At 42.7% G+C, this 26886-nt stretch overlaps 1 protein-coding gene across 4 annotated transcripts in view; it reads right to left on the bottom strand.

The window, feature by feature from the left end:
* Positions 1 to 13232: 13232 nt before the first annotated feature.
* fnip1 (folliculin interacting protein 1) overlaps positions 13233 to 26886 on the bottom strand; it is a 99676-nt gene continuing 86022 nt past the window's right edge. For all 4 annotated transcript variants that reach the window (XM_078230832.1, XM_078230830.1, XM_078230833.1 and 1 more), the window contains 4 exons: positions 21097 to 21265; positions 20354 to 20554; positions 17916 to 18031; positions 13233 to 15876 (listed from right to left, as the gene is read on the bottom strand). In XM_078230832.1, the coding sequence (XP_078086958.1) occupies positions 15798 to 15876; positions 17916 to 18031; positions 20354 to 20554; positions 21097 to 21265 (565 nt within the window). In that variant the 3' untranslated portion in view covers positions 13233 to 15797. The remainder of the gene's footprint in view (positions 15877 to 17915; positions 18032 to 20353; positions 20555 to 21096; positions 21266 to 26886) is intronic.

The following is a 26886-nucleotide window of genomic DNA, read 5'->3' as shown; positions in this document are numbered from 1 at the left end:
ATCAGGTGTTACAAATGGCTCGTGGAGTGAGCTTGGAGTTAATTTGTTGGTTAATAAAGCAATGTAATAGTATATTACAGGCATAATAAGTGTAGCAGGTAAGAAGCTGGGTGTGAGAAAGTTGGTGAATGGAGAAATTACCTATTATCTTTACACTATAGCCAGCCTAGGCTTAGGCTATTGTAATGCAAATAAGCATGGACCTACCGTACATATGGTAGCTCTGTCACATCCGAAAACTGAAAATATCTGAATACTGAAATGCAATTGGTCCCGAGGGTTTTGGGTAAAGGACACTTGACCTATTTTAGAGATATTGCAAAACTAGTTATTGGAACAAAAGAATTTAATGCTGTAAGACCTTCCCATAGCTTTAGGCTAGATCTGTGGGATCCAATATTCTTACAATTACATTTATAATATAACATCCACCGATGCTGGTTCATCAAAATGAACAAAGTGTAGTGTGCTGGTGGAAAATTAATAGTGTTTCACTGCTCAGTCCAACGTGTCAGAAAACATTTTTTTAAAAATCAATTTGCTTTATTTACCTTTTCTCACCAGGTCATGTATTACTATGGTGAGGCAATGTTCTAGTGGTATTATCGCTAGACTGTTAATCCAGAAACACAGCTAATGTTCTGGGGACCCCCGCCATGGCAAATGGTTGAATTTGATTTCAATAAAAAATATCTGGAATTAAGCATCCAATGATGACCCTGAAACTAGTGTAGTTTGTCAGAAAAATCCATCTGGCTCACTAATGTCCTTTAGGGAAAGAAATCTGCCGTCCTTACCTGGTCTGACCTACATGTGACTCCAGCCATTTGGCCCCTCGAGCACGGCTGATCTGATTGTGACCTTTAATTTCCTATCTAACTCTATACCCTTTGTTGAGCTGTGTTGGAAGCATGTCCACATGCTTGCCAGTGATGTCGAGCAACAACACCAAAACACAAATTTCAGTTTAAACAATCACAATGATTTATTGAACCAAATCAACTTACTAACAAAATGCCGTAATTAAGACCATAGGTATAGGGGCAGAATTAGGCAATTTGGCCCATCAAGTCTGTTTCATCATTCAATCATGGCTGATAGGTTTCTCGACCCCATTCTCCCGCTTTTTCCCCGTAACCTTTGATCCCTTTACCAATCAAGAACCTATCTATCCCGGTCTTAAGTATACTCAATGACCTGGCCTCCACAGTCTTCTGTGGCCATAACACATTTTATTTCCATTTTGTATCTCACCATGTGTGTTAAGGCTTCTATATAAAAGCGTATATAGCAAACAGAAAGGGGGGGGGGGCGGTGGTACAGAGGGCAACCCTGGGGGATTTTCACAGTAACTTCATTGCAGTGTTAAGCCTATTTGTGACACTAATAAATAAACTTTAAAACTTTAAACCTGTCTTGCCCCCCCTCTCTAGCCCAAAGGCTTCAGAAATATAACCATTCACACTAACATAGGCCCATGGATTTGAAGAAGCGATCTGTTCCAAACCCCAGGTGGTCTACATTCTGAAATAGGTACACTCATAATACTCAGTCAAATGTCTTTTCAGTATCTAAAGACAGGATCATGGCCTCAACTCCACTACTTTGGGCATGTGTCATGAAGCATTTTTGATTCATCTCCCTTCTGTCTCATACTTTGGCTCATTACATATCTATCTCAATGCTTGGTCAGTATTTTGGGTGATATAATTAGTGGATAGAGATGGATTTATATTAGGGGTGAACAGAGCAACACTCAGCAACCATTAGCTTCTCCAGCTCCCTCTAGTGTGCACACTTTTCCAAAGTTACGGTCTTCTGAGCCAGGGTTCCATTCTGGAATCATCCCATCCAGTTATAACATCAACTGGGATTGCAAAACCTTCCCAGGGCTTGTTAAATGCTTTTAAATTAATTGTAGCTCTGTCTTCCAAAAACAAAACAATACTCTTGGCTTGCATTTCTTTACAAGCAATGCTCACATCTTGGGTGGAATTCTCCCACCCTGCCTGTGGTGGGTAGTCATGATGTGGAGATGCCGGCGTTGGACTGGGGTAAACACAGTAAGAAGTTTAACAACACCAGGTTAAAGTCCAACAGGTTTATTTGGTAGCAAAAGCCACACAAGCTTTCTTGAGCCTCGAAAGCTTGTGTGGCTTTTGCTACCAAATAAACCTGTTGGACTTTAACCTGGTGTTGTTAAACTTCTTACTGTGGTGGGTAGGAGCAGAGAATCTAGTTGGAGCCAAAAAGTCTGAAACCCGCCAGCGTAAAAGGGATTTGAAATTCTCACAATGGCAGGTTAATGGTGAACACAGTAAGAAGTCTCACAACACCAGATTAAAGTCCAACAAGTTTATTTGGTAGCAAAAGCCACTAGCTTTCGGAGCTAACTCAATTTGTGTCTTTATATGCCCTGTTTGTGAACAGAGCCCCCACTTACCTGACGAAGGAGCAGCGCTCCGAAAGCTAGTGGCTTTTGCTACCAAATAAACCTGTTGGACTTTAATCTGGTGTTGTGAGACTTCTTACTGTGTGTATCCCAGTCCAACACCAGCATCTCCACATCAGGTTAATGGTGAGTCAGTTTTCCTGCTGCCTGGTGGTGTGAATGCCATTTGCATTAATTTGCATATCATGAATGCTCATTAAAACAGCTGCTCACTGGAATCTCCCCACACTCCAATCTTTCCAGCAGGAAATCATGTCAGCCTCAAACCCACTTGAAAGAGTCACATACAGTTTCCAAGGCAGACCTCAGTTGGCTAGTACAACATGTGTAGCCGGCTTGCCACAGCGTTGACTGGTTCCTGCCCTCCAGCTCCATGTTGAGCTGGTCTTGATGGAAGCACTGTTCTGCTGGACTCATGGACGCCCCTCTGATTTCACCGACATAGATCAGTACTGTGCCCAGGGTTGGGGAGTGCAGGGGTTTTCTGCTCCTGGTGCCATACACTGTTGTCTGTCTGAACAGCAATGTGCTATTGGCCCTATGCAGCTTCCATGCCAATGTTCAACCGGTGGGGGGGAGGGGGGTTGGAGTGCCAGATGAGAACATATGATGGCAGAAGGGCAAGGAGGTGGATAAAGATGACGAACAATGAAAGGCAGAGAGAAGTGAGAGGTCTGGGAGCTGGATCCCAATGTGAAACACTGAGAAACAAGGGGGTCATAGTTTACTGGAAGGGTATGAATACAGATGCCAAAATATGGGGTAGAGGCTTGATAGGGATGACTCAAACCAACACTCAGAAGTTGGGTCAGTTGTGGTTTGCGTGGGTTACTGTTGTCCTTAGTTCCTGTTTCCAAAGAGGACGATGTCAAGGTTCCCATTTTAGTTCAGGAGTTGGCAGAAAGGAGTCAGAGTGTGCAGACATTCCTCCTATGAAATGGAAAGGAGTCACAGATGATAGGCAGTCTAGGGATATGTGGACCTCAGTCTGAAGCCAGAAATGGGAGACAGTGTGGAAGAGCATGCAGCAAGAGAAATCTTAAAGTTTATTAGTGTCACAAGTAGGCTTACTTACTGCAATGAAGTTGCTGTGAAAATCCCCTCATCACCACACTCTGCCACCTGTTCAGGTACACGGAGGGAGAATTTAGCATGGCCAATGCGCCTAACCAGCATGTCTTTCGGACTGTGGGAGGAAACCCGAACACCTGGAGGAAACCCAGGCAAACACAGGGAGAATGTGCAGACTCTGCACAGACAACAACCCAAACCAGGAATCGAACCTGGGTCTCTGGCGCTGTGAGGCAGCAGTGATAACCACTGTGCCACCCCAATCATTGGGAGCATGGTGTATCCCAGCTGCAAGGCAAGGGTTGTGCGCTGCACAGGAAGAAAAGATTGGTGTGCGGGCTGTCGATGCTCCTGGGCTTGATGGGCTCTTACGTAATGGCGTGCACAGTCTCCAGATTGGAGGGCCAGAGGTCCATGTGGGGCATGTACATAAGTGATGAGCTTGGGGCGGGGCTGTTATTGTCACCAATATGACAGGATCCCATATTAGTGGTGGAGGTTGGAGAATAACAATTCTACCTGTACATCGTGAGGCTCCAGGTAAATGAGAGGCACTTGGATGGTGAGCAGGGAGGAGGTAAAGGGGCAGGTGTTGCACCTCCTGTGGTTGCATGGGAAGGGGGCGAGGTGTTGGATGTGGAGAAGGAGTGGGCCAATGTATCCTGGAGAGAACAGTCCCTGCAGAATGCTGATGGGGCAGTGAGGGGAAGATGTGTTTGGTGGTGGCATCATGCTGGAGTTGATGGAAATGCCAAAGAATAATCTTTTGAATGCGGAGGCTGGTGGGTGAAAAGTGAGGATAAATGGGACCCTATCCTGATTCTTGGAGAGAGGGGAAGTAATGAGAGCAGTAGTGGGATGGGTCGGACACGATTGAAAGCCCTGTCAACAACAGTAGGTGGAAAACTACAATAAAGGAAGATACATCAACAGTGCCAGTTTGTAAAGTGGCATAATCGGAACAGATGTGACAGAGGTGAAAGAACTAAGAGAATGCTATGGATTCTTACAGGAGGTGGGATGTGGACAGCTGTAGTTGAGGTACCTGTGGGAGGCGGTGGGCTTGTAATAGATACTAATGGACAGTCTACCACCAGAAATGAAGACAGAGAGGTAAAGGAAGGAAAGATGCGTGTCAGAGATTGACCATGTGAAGGTCACGGCGTTGGACTGGGGTAAACACAGTAAGAGGTCTCACAACAGTACTCGTCCAGTACTTCCCCGGAGAGAGAAGCTACGACATCTTCTCCGGAGCCTTCAACATGTCATTGATGAAGACGAACATCTCGCCAAGGCCATCCCCACACCCCCACTTCTTGCCTTCAAACAACCACACAGCCTCAAACAGACCAATGTCCACAGCAAACTACCCAGCTTCAGGAGAACAATGACCACAACACCACACAGCCCTGCCACAGCAACCTCTGCAAGACGTGCCAGATCATCGACACGGATGCCATCATCTCACGTGAGAACACCATCCACCAGGTACACGGTACATACTCTTGCAACTTGGTCAACATTGTCTACCTGATATGCTGCAGGAAAGGATGTATGGTACTTTGGGGAGACCATGCAGACATTATGACAACGGATGAATGAACACTGCTTGACAATCACCACGCAAGAGTGTTCTCTTCCTGTTGGGGAACACTTCAGCGGTCACGGGCATTCGGCCTCTGATCTTCGGGTAAGTGTTCTCCAAGGTGGCCTTCATGACACACGACAATGCAGAGTCGCTGCGCAGAGACTGATAGCCAAGTTCCGCACACATGAGGATGGCCTCAACCGGGATCTTGGGTTCATGTCACACTATCTGTAACCCCCACGACTTGCTTGGGCTTGCAAAATCTCACTAACTTTAACCTGTGCTTAATGCTCTCTCCACTCACATTGTCTGTACCTTTAAGACTTGATTACCTGTAAAGACTCGCATTCCAACCATTATTTTGTAAATTGAGTTTGTGTCTTTACATGCCCTGTTTGTGAACAGAACTCCCACTTACCTGACGAAGGGGCAGCGCTCTGAAAGCTAGTGGTTTTTGCTATCAAATAAACCTGTTGGACTTTAACCTGGTGTTGTGAGACTTCTTACCATGTGAAGGTGACAGAGGTGAAAATTGGAAGCGAAATTGATAAATTTTTCCAGGTCCTGACAAGAGCACGAAGTGGCACTGAAATTATAAAGTTATGGCAGGGGTGCTGGAGTAGGACTGGAACAAGGAAAACTCCACATACCAAGACATTGGGGTGCTTCTTGGAGCCATCCTGCAGGTACAGGAAATGCCTCTATATCCGGACTCCACGGATCAAAGCATCGAGTATTCAATGGCTGAAGCAGGGTGCAGCCTTATTCTTCAGGAAGGTAGCCTTTTACTTCTGGATTTCCTGCCAATCCGGCCAGCAGGAACAGCACCATTGGAACTGCTGGACACCGCACTTGGAAAACAAAATGGAGAATTCCTCCCCTTGTCTCCAAAACTGCAGCTAAGTCAGCCCACCTGTTGTTTTAGGACCTTACCTTTTTAGCTGTCACGCCAACGTGGATCCAACCTTTTAAGTATAGTAGTCTACAAGCTGTTTTGGTTGCATTTGTCCTATTTTCTAGTTAAACTTTTCCAGACTTAAAATTACCCATAAGCCATGAACTACGTACTTAAACAGCCAATGAGGGGGAAAAATTAAGACTCCTAGATACAATTGTAACAAACAGTATCAAATATTGATCATTAAAATTGCTGCAAGAGACTATCAAATAAAAGGATCGCACCTCGATGCAGAGTAAGTGGAATTGAAAGAAATAAAACAAGTATCTGGGTACTCTATATGAAGGGGAAAGTGATTAAGAGATCAGGAAGCCCATAACACTTTCAAAGTAAACCTTCAGATCTCTTTAGAAATAAAAACAGTTCAGATTATTAAAATTAGGGGAGTAGCAGATAGTGAGGATTGTCAGAGGATACAGCAGGATACAAATCAGCTGGAGACCTTAGAAATCTTAGAAGAAAGAAATCTTAGAAACCCTACAGCACAGAAAGAGGCCATTCGGCCCATCGAGTCTGCACCGACCACAATCCCACCTAGGCCCTACCCCCATATCCCTACATATTTACCCACCTCATCCCTCTAACCTACACATCCCAGGACACTAAAGGACAATTTTAGCATGACCAATCAACTAACCCGCACATCTTTGGACTGTGGGAGGAAACCGGAGCACCCGAGGAAACCCACGCAGACACGAGGAGAATGTGCAAACTCCACACAGACAGTGACCCAAGCCGGGAATCGAACGCAGGTCCCTAGAGCTGTGAAGCAGCAGTGCTAACCACTGTGCTACCGTGCCGCCCAAATGTGCCACCTGGGCTCAAAGATGGCAGATGCAATTTAACCCGGGCAAATGTGAGGTGATGTGATTTGGAAGGTGTCATGCAGAAGGAAAGTATACAGTAGATGGTAGAGCCCTTAGAAATATTAGCCATGCAGAGGGATCTCAGTGTGCAGATCCATAGTTCCCTGAAGGTGTCAGTTCAGGTGGACAAGGTGGTCAAGAAGGTGTATGGCATGCTGGCCTTCATCGGTTAGAGCATTGAGTATAAGAATTGGAAAATCGTGTTGCAGGTTTAAAAGACTTTGGTTAGGCTGCATTTGAAGTAGTGTACACAATTCTGGTCGCCACACTACCAGAAGGACGTTGATGCATTGGAAAGGGTGCAGAAGAAATTTACCAGGATGTTGCCTGGTTTGGAGAATATGGACTATGAAGAAAGGTTGAATAAATTTGGATTAGAACATAGAACATAACAGCGCAGTACAGGCCCTTCGGCCCTCGATGTTGCGCCGACCAGTGAAACCAATCTAAAGCCCATCTAACCTACACTATTCCAATATCATCCATATGTTTATCCAATAACCATTTGAATGCTCTTAATGTTGACGAGTCTACTACTGCTGCAGGCAGGGCATTCCACGCCCTTACTACTCTCTGAGTAAAGAACCTACCTCTAACATCTGTCCTATATCTATCACCCCTCAATTTAAAGCTATGTCCCCTAGTGTTAGCCATCACCATCCGAGGAAAAAAGCTCTCACTATCCACCCTATCTAATCCTCTGATCATCTTGTATGCCTCTATTAAGTCACCTCTTAACCTTCTTCTCTCTAACGAAAACAACCTCAAGCCCCTCAGCCTTTCCTCATACGATCTTCCAACCATACCCGGCAACATCCTGGTAAATCTCCTCTGCACCCTTTCCAACACTTCCACATCCTTCCTATAATGCGGCGACCAGAACTGTACACAATACCCCAAGTGGGGCCGCACCAGAGTTTTGTACAGATGCAACATGACCTCCTGGCTCCGAAACTCAATCCCTCCGCCAATAAAAGCTAACACACCGTACGCCTTCTTAACAACCCTATCAACCTGGGTGCCAACTTTCAGGGATCTATGCACATGGACACCCAGATCCCTCTGTTCATCCACACTATCAAGTATCTTACCATTAGCCCAGTACTCTGTATTCCTGTTACTCCTTCCAAAGTGAATCACTTCGCACTTTTCTGCATTAAACTCCATGTGCCATCTCAGCCCAGCTCTGCAGCTTATCTATGTTCCTCTGTAACCTGCCACTTCCCTCCGCACTGTCTACAACTCCACCGACTTTAGTGTCATCCGCAAATTTACTAACCCATCCTTCTACACCCTCATCCAGGTCATTAATAAAAATGATAAACAGCAGTGGCCCTAAAACAGATCCTTGCGGTACACCACTAGTAACTGAACTCCAGGATGAATATTTCCCATCAACCACCACCCTCTGTTTTCTTACAGCTAGCCAATTCCTGATCCAAACCACTAAATCACCCTCAATCCCATGTGTCCATATTTTCTGCAAAAGCTTACCATGGGGAACCTTATCAAATGCTTTGCTGAAATCCATATACACCACATCAACCGCTTTACCCTCATCCACCTCTTTGGTCACCTTCTTAAAGAACTCAATGAGGTTTGTGAGGCACGACCTACCCTTCACAAAACCGTGCTGACTATCCTAATCAAATTATTTCTTTCCAGGTGATTATAAATCCTATCTCTTATAATCCTTTCCAATACTTTGCCCACAACAGAAGTAAGGCTCACCGGTCTATAATTACCAGGGTTGTCCCTACTCCCCTTTTTGAACAAGGGGGCAACATTTGCTATCCTCCAGTCTTCTGGCACTGTTCCAGTAGACAATGACGACCCAAAGATCAAAGCCAAAGCCTCTGCAATCTCCTCTCTAGCCTCCCAGAGAATCCTAGGATAAATCCCATCTGGCCCAAGGGACTTATCTATTTTTACCCTTTCCAAAATTGCTAACACCCCCTCCTTATGAACATCAATCCCATCCAGTCCAACAGCCTGTTTTCATTGGATTGTTTTCATTGGAGAGTCAGAGGATGAGGGGAGAGGTTTACAAGATTATGACAGGCTTGGATAGAGTGGAGAGTTAGAGTCTTTTTCCCAGGATCGAAGGGTCAATTTCTCGGGGGCATAGGTTGAAAGTGAGAGGGGGAAAGTTTAAAAGAGATGTAAGGGGCAAGTTTTTCACATGGAGGGTGGTGAATGCCTGGAACACACTGCTGGAGGAGGTGGTGGAAACAGATTCTAAAACAACGTTCAAGAAGCATCTGGATAGATACATGAAAGGGCAGGGAATAGAGGGATTTGGAACACGTAGAGGCAAGAAAATGTTAGATGAGAGAGGCATCTGTGTCAGCACAGACTTGGTGGGCCGAAGGGCCTATTCTTGTACTGTACTATTCTTTGTTCTTTATTAAGCCTGGTCAATGTTATTATCCAGAAGCTAAAGTTGGAATACAAGCAAGACTATACAAGATAAATAAAAGACATCAGGGATGTGGTTTCTGAGACATAGGATGAGAGTTACTTCGAAAACACACAACGAAGGAGGAAGTTTTCAGGTAAGCAGGCACACAAGAACGTTTGGAGATGATCACCAAGAAATAATTTTGAATAAACTGAAGGTCGACAAGTCCCCTGGGCCTGATGAAATATATCCTAGGATTCTTTGGGAGGCAAGGGATGAGATTGCAGAGCCTTTGGCTTTGATCTTTTGGTCCTCACTGTCCACGGGGATGGTGCCAGAGGACTGGTGAGTGGCGAATGTTGTTCCTCTGTTTAAGAAAGGGAATAGAAATGACCCTGGTAATTATAGACCGGTTAGTCTTACTTCGGTGGTTGGTAAATTGATGGAAAAGGTCCTTAGGGATGGGATTTACGACCATTTAGAAAGATGCGGATTAATCTGGGATAGTAAGCACGGATTCGTGAAGGGCAAGTCGTGCCTCACAAATTTGATAGAATTTTTTGAGGTGGTAACTAAGTGTGTTGATGAAGGTAGGGCAGTTGATGTCATATACATGGTTTTAGTAAGGCGTTTGATAAGGTCCCCCATGGTCGGCTTATGATGAAAGTAAGGAGGTGTGGGATAGAGGGAAAGTTGGCCGATTGGATAGGTAACTGGCTATCTGATCGAAGACAGAGGGTGGTGGTGGATGGAAAATTTTCGGACTGGAGGCAGGTTGCTCGCGGAGTGCCACAGGGATCAGTGCTTGGTCCTCTGCTCTTTGTGATTTTTATTAATGACTTAGAGGAGGGGGCTGAAGGGTGGATCAGTAAATTTGCTGATGACACCAAGATTGGTGGAGTAGTGGATGAGGTGGAGGGCTGTTGTAGGCTGCAAAGAGACACAGATAGGATGCAAAGCTGGGCTGAAAAATGGCAGATGGAGTTTAACCCTGATAAATGTGAGGTGATTCATTTTGGTAGGACGAATTTAAATGTGGACTACAGGGTCAAAGGTAGGGTTCTGAAGACTGTGGAGGAACAGAGAGATCTTGGGGTCCATATCCACAGATCTCTAAAGGTTGCCACTCAAGTGGATAGAGCTGTGAAGAAGGCCTGTAGTGTGTTAGCTTTTATTAACAGGGGGTTGGAGTTTAAGAGCCGTGGGGTTATGCTGCAACTGTACAGGACCTTGGTGAGACCACATTTGGAATATTGTGTGCAGTTCTGGTCACCTCACTATAAGAAGGATGTGGAAGTGCTGGAAAGAGTGCAGAGGAGATTTACCAGGATGCTGCCTGGTTTGGAGGGTAGGTCTTATGAGGAAAGGTTGAGGGAGCTAGGGCTGTTCTCTCTGGAGCGGAGGAGGCTGAGGGGAGACTTAATAGAGGTTTATAAAATGATGAAGGGGATAGATAGAGTGAACGTTCAAAGACTATTTCCTCGGGTGGATGGAGCTATCACAAGGGGGCATAACTATAGGGTTCATGGTGGGAGATATAGGAAGGATATCAGAGGTAGGTTCTTTACGCAGAGAGTGGTTGGGGTGTGAAATGGACTGCCTGCAGTGATAGTGGAGTCAGACACTTTAGGAACATTTAAGCGGTTATTGGATAGGCACATGGAGCACACCAGGATGATAGGGAGTGGGATAGCTTGATCTTGGGTTCAGATAAAGCTCGGCACAACATCGTGGGCCGAAGGGCCTGTTCTGTGCTGTACTGTTCTATGTTCTTTGTACACACACTTAGGAGAGAGAAACTATAACACCTGGCAGTGACTGGTAAATGAGGAAATACATTGTCAATTTAAGGAGCAGGATAGGTATAACATTTGAGAACACCATCAAGATGGGCTGTTATCAATGACTGAAATGCAGTGAGCCATAGTCACTTGTGTTGTAAAACATGGCACCTGGGGTAAAACAGTTTCTAATGAAGTAATATTTGATCTTTGTCTTTTGTGGAAAGGATTTGGGAAGGTGTCGGGTTTAAATGTATTTTACAGCAAAAATGAATTTGGACAGATTTTAAAAATAATGCAGTTCTTTATCAGGTGGCCAATGACATGAGCCAGTTTGCACCATGTCACAGCTCACAGTCGATCGCAAACTGAAGCAATGAAATTCAATGATCTCATCCCAGGAAAACCTCTATTCACTTTGAATAGCTGGTGCTTTAAATTCCCTTTATTTAATTTAATTTAAACTCAAATTCCTTTTTTAGGGGACAGCAGAGGAAATACATTATAGAAACTTTTATTAGCAAGACTATTGATTGGAAGAAGGGTCAGAAGGATCTTCCCATTAGCTGAGGCAATCTGCCAATGAATTTGGTTTGAGGAAGAAGCATAGCCTAGCATGGGCAAACTCAATTATGAAGCTCAATGCCAAGGTTAGAAGACTAAGCAGTATCAAGTTAAGCCAACGGATAGGGAGTGTGGACTATTCATTAATCTCCTTAATTTCAGAGTTTTGTAGATATAATTGAATCAGGGCGACCTTTCTTTACAATTGCTGCACTGAAAGAAAATCACTTGCCGTTTGTAAAATAAACAAATGGCTTGTACCTGTTCACATCTCACGTCTTTGTAAAGAATGTAGAAGCATAAAAGAGCAGGTTTTTATTGTTACATTGTGGGTTACCAAATTGGATCATCAGATATTAGGCACTTCGGCATACTCCTGAATTTAAGCTGCTCTCACAGGACTAACCCACAGCATTGTGCCAAAGAGAATGTCCAAGGTAGAATCAACTTTTTAAAATCAGCTACTTCGAAAGAGGATGTACAGTACTTCATGCTTACATGAAGTTTAAATCTGGCCCAGACTGTCAACTAAAAAAACTCCAAGTTAGTTTTCAACTTAATTTGTAGCAAGTGCAAATGCAGAGGACAAGGGTTGACCGAAATTCTGCACTCAAATGATTAATTTATTTTCCCAATGAGTAAAAATAGGCAGGTTTGCAAATCTAATTCATTATTATTTCAGTTTTGTTATAAAGTGTGATTTATTTTGATGTTACTTTATAAGAACAAAAAGCTCCATATATTTCGATAAGTATCAATCGGTATCAGAAATATAATCAACAAGATGAACATTACCTTAATGTTGACAAGTCTAGATGGGTGGAGTGAGAAATAAATTTGTTTGCAGGATGTGGGCATCGCTGGCTGCATTTATTGCCCTCGAGAAAGTGGCGGTGAGCTGCCTTCTTGAACTGCTGCAGTCTCTGGAGGGAATTCCAGGATTTAGACCCAGCAACAGGGATCGAACGGCAATATATTTGCAAGTCAGGATGTTGAGTGATTTGGGAGGAGAAACATAAGGTGGTGGCGTTCCATGTGTGAGCTGCCCTTGTCCTTGTAGATGGTTGCAGCCGTGGGTTTGGAAGGTGCTGTCTAAGGAGCCTTAGTGAACTCCCGCAATGCATCTCGTAGATGGTACACTGCCGCCACTGTTGATCAGTGGTGCAGTGAGTGAAATGTCATCTTCGTCCAGAAGGAATGGCATGCATTTTTCCTGCAGAGTGCTACAAACCCTATGAAGCCCTGATAATTTGTATAGATTTGTAAAAATTATGAAAAACTATGCCTTATTCAAATCAAGTTCCCGCATTTCAGTGAACTTCAAGGAATTGGAAAAAAAAAAGCTGATCTCTGAAAGTGTTATTCTTAAATTGGAGTGCTCAACACTGGGGAGAATGGAATATTCTTTTCAACAATTAGGTCACTCACTCTGAAAAAAGTTCAATATTCATCTGTCCCTCCCATGAACAATAATTGTCAGATTGTATTTGAGATAATACGATAAACCGTTTAACTGACATTAGGCCAAATGATGAGACAGTTCATTTTCTTTACACATTTATTGCAGAAAAAAATTCTCAAAAAAGTAACAAATGGGAAATATTATATAGTGCACACTTAGGGAAAGTATTTACAGAATGTCTGGAAGTCTTGTACTATTCAGCCAGTAACTTCCATTTGAGTCAAATAAATTAAAAAAATACTGTAAAAGACATTACAATTGACAACATATTAAATACAATGATATCTTCCGGTGTACAATGCTCTTAAGCTCAGCATTCATTGTTGCAATTATTTAGAAATTAACTTGTAAATAAAGTTACTTTGAAAAGCTACACAAAATCTCCCTTAAGACTTTAAAACCATGATGCATGAAACGAAAAAGTGCAAGAGAAGTTTTGTGTTTATACAAGAGCACTGTCTTGGATTACAGTAAAAGACAAGAACATTAGCATCACTCCTAAAAAATCCAAATATCCCTTATTAAAGTAAACACTCAGTGTTGAGGTTTTTAAAAATAAAAACTGTACCTTGCATCTTGTACATCATTACCTCAACCAAAATAAATTCAAATCAGGTTTTTAATGATAGCCGGTGCCTCTCATCTCATATTCCCATGATTAAGGCTGTGATTGAAGTAATGAGCACAAAATCAATTCATACTGTAGCTGGCTCGAATATACGACAGAATAAACTGCAAGCAGTAGATTAAAGATAATTACTACTGTACTTCAGCAACAGTGAAACCAAGCCACTCATTTTTAATTCATCCTTACTTTCTTCTCTCCCCGCCAACTGCCCCCCCCCCCCCCCCCCCCCAGCCACCCAACACCTTCTCCCACCATTCTACATATTATTCCTTGACTGAGACACCAAAGGGGTGATTGAAAACCATGCTTCTGACAACGCCGCGAGAAACATTATGCTTTCTCTCCTCTCGAAATGGTTACAACTGGGATACGCAAGTTACTGTGCACATTGCAGGGAGATGGAGGGAAAACAAAACTAATTCTTTCCCTGCCAGACCAGGACGTAGTGTGCACATCAACATAGACATAACCGAAATTCCTTATCAAAAAGTATTCATAAATCTGTCACAGATTTTAATTTTCAGAGATGGAGAATTAATTTTTCCAGATTACATTTACTTTGGTTCATTGTCTGAATTTCATCCCCTTACTCCAACTTTTCCCCCTTTGATCCTGAAAGATTTTACCTATAGCATTGGCGGACAACTGAACTTCAAAATAGCCATTGCAGCCAACCGAATTATATCCCAGCACCCCATCCCAGCCTCAACTAGGTAAGCATTAGGTTGTGAAACCAGTGCTATCAAACTGGGGACATGAAAAAGTAAAAACTATTTTAAAATATTTTGTGTCACGTTAATATTGATTATGTACTAAATGTGGACATCAGAATAAAGTTATCAGATTGTCTCATCACAATATCCTATGCCAGGCACATCTGCAGCAATCCACACCCTGAATCACATGTTAAAAGATCAATGCCCTGTTCTCACCATGTAAGCAGAATTCCCACCCCGACCATCCCCAATATTTCCTCTGTCATTAGTCTCACTCATTGTTGTGTGGCTCCAATGTCCGAGAAAGCTATTACACTTAGCACCTTCAGCTGAATACCATGCATAAAATCAGAGAAATAAAGAGCAAAGAACAAAACTAAGCCAAGTTGGAATTTAAGAAACAGAACTGGGAGCAGAATTAAGCCCTTGGTACAGTATTAACTGAGGTAGTACAGTTTTTGAATTGGTTTCCCATCCCCATTAAAATCTTTTTTTGAATGATAGGTTGGGGTCCGATCTGTTGACAGAAGAATTGTTCCTGATAGGAACAAATGAATGCACGGCATCCGCAACTGATGCTTTCCTATATGATTTTATTGGCTATACCCCCCACATATCCATTGCTTCATGCTTAAATGATAGCAACAGCAATCATAGATAATGATTTTACCAATCAAAAGACAATGATTAGCATTGTTTAAACTGTCAGTTATATCAATGTACTTCCTAAAACATTAAAACAGACATTTTTGAAGTTTATTCTTAATAGGGTTTTTGCAAAAGTAATAGTACAAAACATTTCTTTCCAAATACTCTGTCCATAAGAGTACAAAAAAATAAAAACACGTAAATATATGTTCGGGTTCAGTAAGAACAGGAGAGGTTAGTCTGACTTCCCTGAAGTCAAAAAGTTTCCAAACGTACAAGGTCATGGTTCTAGATCAATCAGAAGACAAAACAGCAATTTCATGCTCTTGGTTTCAAATTGCGGTTGTTCAAACACTCGTACTCCGAAAAAGAACGTTTCATATTCCCTTTTGGTCTCCTGATCCAAAATTCTCCATTGTTGGTTTGACTGCGGACAGAACAAGTGTTGAGAAAGGTGACTCCTAAACAGAGTCTCTTTTCCCCGCCCCTACCCCACCACTGTGATTTTGTGTGTAGCATTTCCATGCAGCTAAAACACAGACGCTTTGTCGCTTAAGACAAGAATTACAAAACTTGGAGAATGTGGAGAATTTGGTGCTGTCTTCCAGTTTGTGCAGTCATTTCCCTTGCAACTGTTTAACATGACTTGGCAATTGAGCAATTCAAAGCAGTATCTGGGCCACATACGGTGAATGAGTGCTTGCTATAGCTGCCAGCAAGGGCAGGTCACTGGATTCGATCCTAAGGTGGGAGAAACAGAAGCAGTGGTTTCAAATTAGAGTTCCGTAAAGCAAAGCAGACATGGCATCAGCACACTTCCACTTATCTACTGTCTACTAGTTAAACTTTTACTGACAGGCGCATTTTGGTTCAAAGAAAAGCTATAACAAGCAACAGCTGGAAAGTTATTCCTTACTGAATATGTTTGCGTTCATAATAATAAGTTGGATCTAACATTTTATAGAAATCAGTTTTTGACTGATGTCCTGCTCTGGAAGTCTATTTACTGTACACAGAATGGTGTCATGTTCAATTTCCAATCTGCGGTGAGTCAGGCTGATCTCAGCCCAGACAGTCAAAGGGATATCTAAATGAACCTCAGCATCATGGATTAGGGAGGGTTAAAAAAAGTCAGCCTCAACTTCTGTAAGCTGTCAATAAATCTGCCGAATTTATCAGTTAACACCAGAAAATTACTGTAAAAGCTTCTGGGTCATAACATAAACTAACACTCACTGATATCCTATGAGGATGTGAATCTGCCACCACTGACCAGTCCAACACACCACACGGTAGACTTAGCATGCCCAGGCAATTAAGGTTGGACAATATATAGTCACACATCCCAAAATACACAACTGTTGAGATGGTAGCTATCTACAGCTGAATGGACTTGGAGTACCAGGTCAAGATTCAAATACAAATAGTCATAATTTTAGCAAGATACTGTTGGGCAATCAGTGCCATAGAATTGTACACTTTCATAGAGGGAAACAGAGAAAATACAAGAGAAACAAAAGTTTCCAAGTAGTTTGGAAGCTTGCAAAATAAACTTGATACTTTTAAGCAGATAAAAGAACATCCCAAAGAGCTGACTAGATCACGAAAAAACTGCACAGAAGGTGAAACAACGTCATTTAAAACACTGTTGCTCATTCCTCCAATTCAGTCTTTGCCAGGCAGCAGCAGAGGTGAAATCTTTACCTAACATTACCTGCTGGAAAGTGCATCTATGAACACAAAAGTACAGTTAAGAATCAGGTTCGAGTGTGGTGGGATAGGTTGACTTGAATTAAGGTACCAGAAAGGTTATGGCACCGTGTTGTCAGACCCCAGCATGAATCGACGCCTTCAGGGCAAAACAAAACGGAAAAAGATGTTCCTCAATAAACCGAATGGGATATATAAAAGGTATATGTGCAACTTCTTCCATCCCCATCTCTCTACCTACACATTGGTGTCATCTTGTTGTGGTACAACTGAACAGGTGTCAGTTGCCACAACCACTCCCTCAAAGTTCCGATTATTCATGATCCTCGATAGCGATGTTGGTAGGTTATTTGGAGGAAACATCACAGGGAGGCAGATTCCTTTACTCTGCTGACAGCCTGAATATATTACCAATTAGTGGACAGGGCAGGTTGGCCCACTGTCCCTTCCTAATCAAGGGCAATGATGCCACCTGTAACACCTTTGACATCCTCCAAGCCAAGACCTGCTAAACGAGCAGAACTGTTGGACTTTAACCTGGTGTTGAGAGACTACTTACTGTGTTTACCCCAGTCCAACGCCGGCATCTCCACATCACGAGCAGAGGCCAGGGACCAATCCTGGGGGCTTATATGGCTCAGCTACATAACCAAATTCAATACACATTAACAAATTAACTTTGTGTTTTGCTACTGAGTTTGAATCATTTGGAATATGATTCATTGAGAGACTCTGTTCATTGGGTTTGATTTATTTCTCATTTTTTCGTGTCACTAAAAGATGCACCAACACTCACTGATTGGTTTGCCAGGTAGATGACTTGCTCTTTGGCCTTTGCTCTCATCATGAGGCAAGTATAAAGGTGAGCTGAAGTGATGATACCACCATTATTTACTACCCAATGACAGCATATCTGGAATTAGGAACTGGGTACCTCTTTGTAGATGCGAAACCATACTTCAAAACTCTGAAGCAGCACTTCAACCTAGTGCATACCACAATGTTACAATTAAGCTATGTTATTATCTTCGAGGATTGATTCTGACAGTACTCAGATGAGAACTCCTTACCCCAATACCATGCCCAGTTCCTTGACATGTACTCTCATTTGGCCCTTAAGATATTCTGACAACATCTTGCTTTTGAAATACAGCTCCTGGAGTCGGTCTTCTAGGTGCATTATACACTAAATGAGAGAAATTTTAAAAAGCAAAATCAGTTCAGTATATTGTGTATCAGAAACCATCCAAGGTAATTTCATCATCTGCACCAATAACTGAAGGTAAATTGGTATTCCATCTTCTGCCATACGGAAATACACAGTAACTGAGGGGTCAGCCTTTCTTTCTATCTAGATTCCAATCCAAAGCAAATGTAATGAAACAAAATGATTTTCTATCAATTGAGACTACATGCAATGCAAAATGAGCTTCAACATTTTCAATTCAGTTCCTAGTGTTGCAAAACAGGATTTAAAGTTCATCTTACTTGGGGACAACAGTGGAGGCAAAAGGTTCACTGGTAAAATTGGTGGTGTGTTGTAAGAAAGGATAGTGTAGAGTAAAGGGAATTCTAGAATCTATTTTTCAAACCTCCTCCGTACTGAGTCCTTACATGTTGTTCTGTTTCTCCAACTCAGTATCATCTTGCAAAATGCTTGCTTCCCTACAAACAGGGCCCATCCACATCTAGAACGCAACCCTAATGAATTTTAACTCGAGCTGGATCACAACCAGCAACTATTTTATATTCACCATAGATACTGACTCCTTGATACACTATATTTGCAAATAATCCTGTTGGGGTGTGCCACTCACCCATTGGTCCTGTCTAGGTCTACATCTACACTTACCAGGATCTTTTCCACTTTTTAAAAACAATTCATTCACTTAAAAATTGTTCCTCTTAAGAGCCACGTTGCTTACCACCTCCTTTCTACACCTCCACATTTACTTCAATAAAAATCCTTTCCGTTCTTCTTTTATCTTATTGCGATACTTACTCATCCTTGGCCATTTTAACCTTCACCAGAACTGCTCTGCAACCTTTTTCAGCAAATTTTCTCCGCACACAATCGTCCCCATCTTCACTGCAGAAAGTTTTCACACTTTGGCCAGATCATTGGTGAGGCTATTTTTCAAATTGAAATTTACAACACTAGAGGGAGGCATTTGGCTCAACTCTTTGCTGAAGCAATCCAATCTCACCACCTTAACTCTCTGTAATAGTGTAACTTACTCAGCTTTAAATGCTTATCTACACTTCACTCAAAAAAAATGCAATGGCTTCACCTCAACCCCATTATAAGCATTCCACACTCTATACAAGGACATTTCTCAATCTCCTCCTGTACTTGCAGCATCAATCTTAAACTGATGACTCCTCATTGACTCCTGAATCAGAGGAAATAGACTTTTATTAGTCATATCTTGCACATTTATTGAACACATGTAGTTTCAGCATTCTCAGTCAGTGGAAATAATCCCAATAAATCAAATTTCCCCATACAACTACATCTGCTATAATTCTGATTAATTTACGCTGTATTCTCAATAATATGACAGGCAAAACTGATCAAAATACTCTAACTGCGGCGAAGAAATTGTGTCGAACAAATTTCAACTGTAGCTTCTTGTTTGTGTGCATTGCAGTCCTATTTACAAAATCTAAAATATCTTGTATATTTGCATGTTGGATCTTGGTTCCTCTATATGCTTTAGTATCTTTGAATAGATGTTCCTGTTCCTTATTTCTCCCCCCAGCATCCATAACCTCCCACCTTTTGTCACTGAATTATCCCTGCCTCTTGCAACACACAACCCTGCATCCCCTCCCTCACATAAGCAGCCCCTCATGCTCCCTCTCTCATGTGACCCCTCTCCCCCCAACCATGCTCTCCCACACAGGGAAACCGCCACACTTTCTAACTCGCACATTTAATATCAAAAGGCAAGGATAGAGAATGCAGAGGAAGTGTGCGAGGTTGCTTCAGTTGTGATCCTGCAGCAACAGGAGGACATAGTTGCCAAGAAACAGTACTACTAGATGCTCACATCAGTTTTTGGTGGTAGACTGCCAGGCAGGCTTTTATGTCGGTGCTCTTTAATTTACGGATCACCAACTGGTTTCTGAAATGTTCATCATGGAAATAAGTGGCCATCCGGATTTTGTGGGGTCAAAGGCCATTGCAGATATAAACCAGATCAATAACAGCATTGATGTTGGTCCAGCAGTGGCAATCTCAAACACAGTCATAAGTGGAATGAATTGGACTTTGAGATGTAGGTGAAAATTCAACATTTGAATATTCTTGAACAGATTATAGCAACCAAAATGTTAAAACTAAATATTTCCAAAATATTTACGTACAATGGAAAGTGGAACTAGGCAGTGCTTTTTCCAACTACATTGGTGCTCAGGTTTTTATTTTCAGGAATTATCAGCAACAGTTTGTCTGAAGAATTCTAGTTAGTGACCCCAACCCATGTCTTATCAATCTTATACTCACAAAGTTTGGTGAGAGGTTTAGCTTGTAGAGCTGCTGAGTGGAATGAAGCAAGTTAGATACTAGGCTGGACACAAGTACTTCTTTGCCAAGTTTGTTGTTGTCTGTAGCGCGCCTCTGGCTACTTGCAACTTGCACTGTCCACTTATCCAAGTCCGCGATAATGCAGACAGCTTCTGCTATTGGTTCATCCAACACTGAATGCTGAACAGAAAAAATGTGACAAGTTAGTTAATACGTTTTCTAATTTGGAGTATTAAATATCAAACATCTTGTATTTTCAAAATAAATACCATAATCGGGTCTCGCAGACCTGCAATGGCCAAGGCTGGGGAACATGTTACCTGCTCTCAGCCATATAGAGCAGGTGGCGTGAAAAGGTTTTTTAAAAATCCTAAATAAACTAATATTTTTATTTTCCAACGTTCTTCTAATAAATAACAACTTCTTCCATCAGGCTTTTTCATCAATAAATTGCTAGTGTCAAGGTGTTTGATAAATACAATGGACAAGAGATATCCATAATACCCGAGTAAAATAGGATTTGATTCTAGATACTGAGAATACAGAAGCTGAGGTTCAAAATAATCCCAAAACAACTCCCAAGAAATTGTCAATGGTCACGAGGGTTTATTATTGGAGATAGTGTGCTGCAGTTGGCTTCGTGGCCTAATTTTTGCATAGTAGCTGAATTGCAATGAACTTCATGAAATGAACTGAGTCAAATTATAAAATGAGTGACCTACTTGTACAGCGTGCGTTAAGTCTGATGCCAAGCACTGCTTCAACTTCTCGTCACTGCCCGTTCCATGCAGAACAAAGTCAGACACATAATGAGGGCAATAACCACCAAAAAGGGATCTCCCAAAATTCGCCATACTGGGTTTATTGCAGCTTATTTCAACTACATTTGACCTATGAGAGAGGAAGAAAGTGACATTATATTTAACTACATTAAAAAATTTTTGCAGCTTTCCAAGGCTTTTACTTGTCCGATTCTTTTTGACCAGTTAAGACCAAATTTAAAAGAATCACATTCTCATTAGCTGGAAAGCGCCACTTTTTCAGTTGAGCAAGGAACAATGGTACAAATTTCAACTCTGGGATATATAAAATTTGCAACCAGGTCAACTCAACATTGGCCATCTTCTTTGGCAATTAATAATCAAGTAATTGGAAGAGCCCAATCCCATCTTGACAAGATAGTTTGTTTTCAGCCCCAGCAAGTATCTGTACATACTACTTGGACATTCCGGTATAACTAACATGAGTTACACAGGGATTCGGACTGTGTCACATATCACAAATTAAGTTTTATTCAGTTTTTAAGGAAACTGCTACAGTCTCCCCATAACTGATGCAAGATAACTTTGAAACTGACACGATAAAGTCAGACAACTGCTTCAAGGGGAAGGGGATAATTCCACAGTTGATGAACTGACATTCGTCTCCCCCAAATTAAGTTCCTCTTTTTGTCTAATCTTCACGTTTGGCACACAATCTCATTCAGAGAAACTGTGTGTAAAACATTGGCAGCATAATGCACTGTCACCACCTATTAGAATTTTAAACATACAACCCCTAAACATACTTCAAGAAACAGGAACCACGCAGAATCCATGCACTAAAATAAAGATGTGACATGAGAAGGAAGCAGGTAGGTGAATGACTGGTGATATTTTCTATTTATTGCACCGTGGAGGGCAGCAGGAAGGAGTGAGAGCTGGGTGAGGCATTAATAGCAGCAGAGAGAGACCTCATTTGGAGAGAGGTGGAGGGAAAGTTGGGGGAGTCTTGAAAAGTGGCCTGTGGCAGTGGAGCACACGCAGAGTTTGAAAAATGATATCAGCAATAAAAAGTGACATCGGCACGGGAAGGAGCTGATTGATGAGTAGCTGGTGATGAGCAATTCTACTTTTTAGTCTCCAACTTATAATAAATAGTCTAAGGCTACGGCATGGCAGGACAGCTCAGCTGTGTGGAATGCACACCTCGTGTCATATGAAAGATCGTGGATGCTTTCCATGGCCTAGATGACCACATGTGCAGGAGGTGTCACCAGCTGTGGAAACCTGAGCTCCAGGTTTTGGAATTCATAGTCATACAGCACAGAAAGAGGTCCTTCGGCCCATTGCGTCTGGGCAGCCATCAAGTACCTATCTATTCTAATCCCATTTTCCAGCACTTGATCCGTAGCCTTTTATGTGACGGCATATCAGGTGCTCATCTAAATGCTTCTTAATATTGCAAGGGTACCCACCTCTACCACCCTTCCAGGCAGTGAGTTCCACCTCTACTAAAGGGGGAATATTTCCTCCTATCCACCCTATCTATATCCTTCATAATTTTATACACCTCAATCAGGTCCCCCTCAGCCTTCGCTGTTCTAAGGAGAACAATGCCAGCCTAGCCATTCTCTCTTCAGAGCTGAAACGCACCAGCCCTGGCAACATCCTGCTGAATTTCCTCTGCATTCCCTCCAGTGCAATCACATCCTTCCCATAGTGTGGCATCCTGAACTGTACACAGTACTCTAGCTGTGGTCTAACAAGCGTTTAATACAACTCCATCCCTTTTCTTATATTCTATGCCTTGGCTAATAAAGGCAAGTATCCCATATGCTTTTTTTAAACCACTATATCTACCTGTCCTGTTGCCTTCAGGGATTTATGAACATGCATCCCAAGGTCCCTTTGGTCCGCTTTACCTCCTGGCATCTACCATTCATTGTGCATTCCCTTGCTCTGAATGACTATTTTAGATTTAATATCTTACAATAATCAAGTTGTAAATGAGCCTTTATGGAAAGGTGACCATAATATGACAGAACTTTTACATTGATGCTGTTCAATCTAAAACCACATCTTAAATCTAAAAAGGATACTATGAAGATACAGGGGGTAAATTGGCTGTGATGGATTAGGAAACAACATTAAAAGGTATGACAGGAGACATACAATGGTAGCATTTAACAATCAATACATGGTTTACCGCAAATATACATTCCTTTGAGGCACAAATATCCAACAGGAAAAGAGATCAAACCACGGCTGTATTAGATTAGATCAAAAGGAAGAATCTTATGAAGTTGCTCAAAAAAGTAGCAAGAAATTTGGGATTATTTTAGAACTCAGCAAAGGAAAATCATGAAACTGATCAAGGGAAAACAAAAATGAAAGTAAAATAGTGAGAACATAAAATAGGACTGTAAAAATTCTATAATTAAGTAAAAAGGAAAAAGATTCGGAAGACAAATATAGACCATTACAGGCAGAGACGGGAGACTTAGAAATGGGTAACAAGGAAATACAGTAAGAAGTTTAACAACACCAGGTTAAAGTCCAACAGGTTTATTTGGTAGCAAATGCCACTAGCTTTCGGAGCGCTGCTCATTCGTCAGGTGGAGTGGAGAAATGCTCACAAACAGGGCATACAGAGACACAAACTCAATTTACAGAATAATGATTGGAATGCAGTCTTTACAGATAATCAAGTCTTAAAGGTACAAACAACATGAGTGGAGAGAGCATTAAGCACAGGTTAAAGAGATGTGTATTGTCTCCAGACAGGACAGCCAGCGAGATTTTGCAAGTCCAGGCAAGCTGTGGGGGTTACAGATAGTGTGACATGAACCCAAGAGCCCGGTTGAGACCGTCCTCATATGTGCGGAACTTGGTGGACAGAGTACCCTTCGTCGTCCAGTACTTCCCCGGAGCGGAGAAGCTACGGCATCTCCTCCAGAGCCTTCAACATGTCATTGAAGATGACGAACATCTCGCCAAGGCCTTCCCCACACCCCCACTTATTGCCTTCAAACAACCGCACAACCTCAAACAGACCATTGTCCACAGCAAACTACCCAGCCTTCAGGAGTACAGTGACCACGACACCACACAACCCTGCCACAGCAACCTCTGCAAGACGTGCCGGATCATCGACACAAATGCCATCATCTCACGTGAGAACACCATCCACCAGGTACACGGTACATACTCTTGCAACTTGGCCAACGTTGTCTACCTGATACGCTGCAGGAAAGGATGTCCCGAGGCATGGTACCTTGGGGAAACCATGCAGACGCTACGACAACGGATCAATGAACACCGCTCGACAATCACCAGGCAAGACTGTTCTCTTCCTGTTGGGGAGCACTTCAGCAGTCACGGGCATTCAGCCTCTGATCTTCGCGTAAGCGCTCTCCAAGGCGGCCTTCACAACACACGACAGCACAGAGTCGCTGAGCAGAAACTGATAGTCAAGTTCCGCACATGAGGACAGCCTCAACCGGGATCTTGGGTTCGTGTCACACTATCTATAACCCCCACAGCTTACCTGGACTTGCAGAATCTCACTGGCTGTCCTGTCTGGAGACAATACACATCTCTTTAACCTGTGCTTAACCCTCTCTCCACTCACATTGTCTGTACCTTTTAAGACTTGATTATCTGTAAAGACTGCATTCCAATCATTATTCTGTAAATTGAGTTTGTGTCTCTGTATGCCCCGTTTGTGAGCATTTCTCCACTCCACCTGACAAAGGGGCAGCGCTCCAAAAGCTAGTGACATTTGCTACCAAATAAACCTGTTGGACTTTAACCTGGTGTTAAACTTCTTACTGTGTTTACCCCAGTCCAACGCTGGCACCTCCACATCATAACAAGGAAATGACAGAGCAATGGAACAAATACTTTGTGTCCATCTTCACTGGAAGAAGACACAAAAAACATCCCCAAAATACTAGAGAACCAAGGGACTAATGAAGATGACAACCTGAAAGAAATCAGTGTTAGTAAAATAGTACTGGAGAAATGAATAGGGAAATTAATGGGACTAAAAATTAGTAAATTCCTGGGCCTCATGAATCACATTCCAGAGTGTTGAAACAGGTGGCTGTAGGGATAGCAGATAGGGATCACACAAAGTTCCAAATGCTCTGAAATGGTTCTAGAGATTGGACAGCAAATGTAACACCGCTTTTAAGAAAAGAGGGAGCTCCAGTCATGTTAGCCTGACATCAGTAGTAGGGAAAATGCTATAATCTATTATAAAGGATGTGATAACTAGGCCCATTGAAAATAATAGCAGAGTCACTCATAGAATCCTACAGTGAAGGTGGCCATTCGGCCCGTTGAGTCTGCACCAACCACAATCCCACCCAGCCCCTATCCCCAGAACCCCATGCATTTACCCTAGCTAGCCCCCCCGACAAGAAGGGGCAATTTAACATAGCTAATCCACCTAACCTGCACATCTCTGGACTGTGGGCGGAAACCAGATCACCCGGAGGAAACCCACGCAGACACAGGGAGAATGTGCAGACTCCACACAGACAGTGACCCAAGCTGGGAATTGAACCCGGGTCCCTGGCCCTGTGAATCAGCAGTGCTAACCACTGTGTCACCGTGCTGCCATATTTTCATAAATATGGATCTGTGAAAGGAAAATCATGCTTGACAAACCTGTTGGGAATTTTCTGAGGATGTAACGATCAGGATAGATAAGGGGGAAACCCAGTGGGTAGGTGTACTTGGATTTTCAGAAGACTTTTGAAAAGATCCAAAAGTAGAGCACATGGGATTGGGGGTAATGTACCAGCATAGATTAACAATTGGTTAATAGACAGAAAACAGAGTGGGAATAAACAGGCCATTGTCAGGATGTCACTAGTGGGGTACTGCAAAGGATCAGTGCCTGGGCTCCAGCTGTTCACAATCAATATCAATGATTTAATTTGAGGACCAAATGTAATATTTCTAACTTGGCTGATGACATGAACACAACATGGGAATGGGAGTTATGAGGAGCATGCAAAGGCTTCCAGGGCATTTAGGCACGCAAAGGGAGTGGGCAAGAACATTGCAGGTGGAAAATAATGTGGAAAAAAGTGAAATTATCCATTTTGGAAGAGAAAACGGAAATACATCGTGTTTCTTAAATGATGGGAGGGTGGGAAGTATTGATGTCCAAAGGGACCTGGTGTCTCTGTTCATGAGTCATTGAAAGCTAATCTGTATATACAGAAAGCAATTATGAAGGCAAATGGTTTGTTGGCCTTAGTATGAACAAATGAATTAGATGGTGTAGGCCATTCGGTCCCTCAAACCTGCTCCACCATTCAATAAGGTCATGGCTGATCTGATTATGCCTCAATTCCACATCTTTATCCCTAGAAACTTTTGACTTCTTTGTTAGTCAGGAATCTATCTACTTCTGCCGTAAAAATATGCAATAGGCCCCTGCGGTGGTGGAGGGGAAATGAAGGGAAAGGTGCTGAAGGTGCCTCCGCCACAAATGTCCCTGGGGCAATCTGTTCGAAGACCCCTCCTGTGGCAGGAACACGAAGGAACTCGCTGCTGCCACTTAAGGTGCGGCAGGCAGTGGGAGCACCCACCATGCCATGCCACATTGTGGAGGCAGTGGCCTCTTCCTGGGAGCACAGTGGCCTCTCGCTGACCGGTGTCAAGATGGCACTGTCAGCTGCCAACTACAACGTGCCATGGATCAACTTGCGGGTGAACCAGGCGGTGGGCACTGGA

This window comes from Mustelus asterias, chromosome 16, assembly GCF_964213995.1.
Source record: "Mustelus asterias chromosome 16, sMusAst1.hap1.1, whole genome shotgun sequence".
Taxonomy (NCBI): domain Eukaryota; kingdom Metazoa; phylum Chordata; class Chondrichthyes; order Carcharhiniformes; family Triakidae; genus Mustelus; species Mustelus asterias.
Note: the sequence above shows the minus strand (reverse complement) of the source record. Positions and strands in the feature narration are given on the sequence as shown.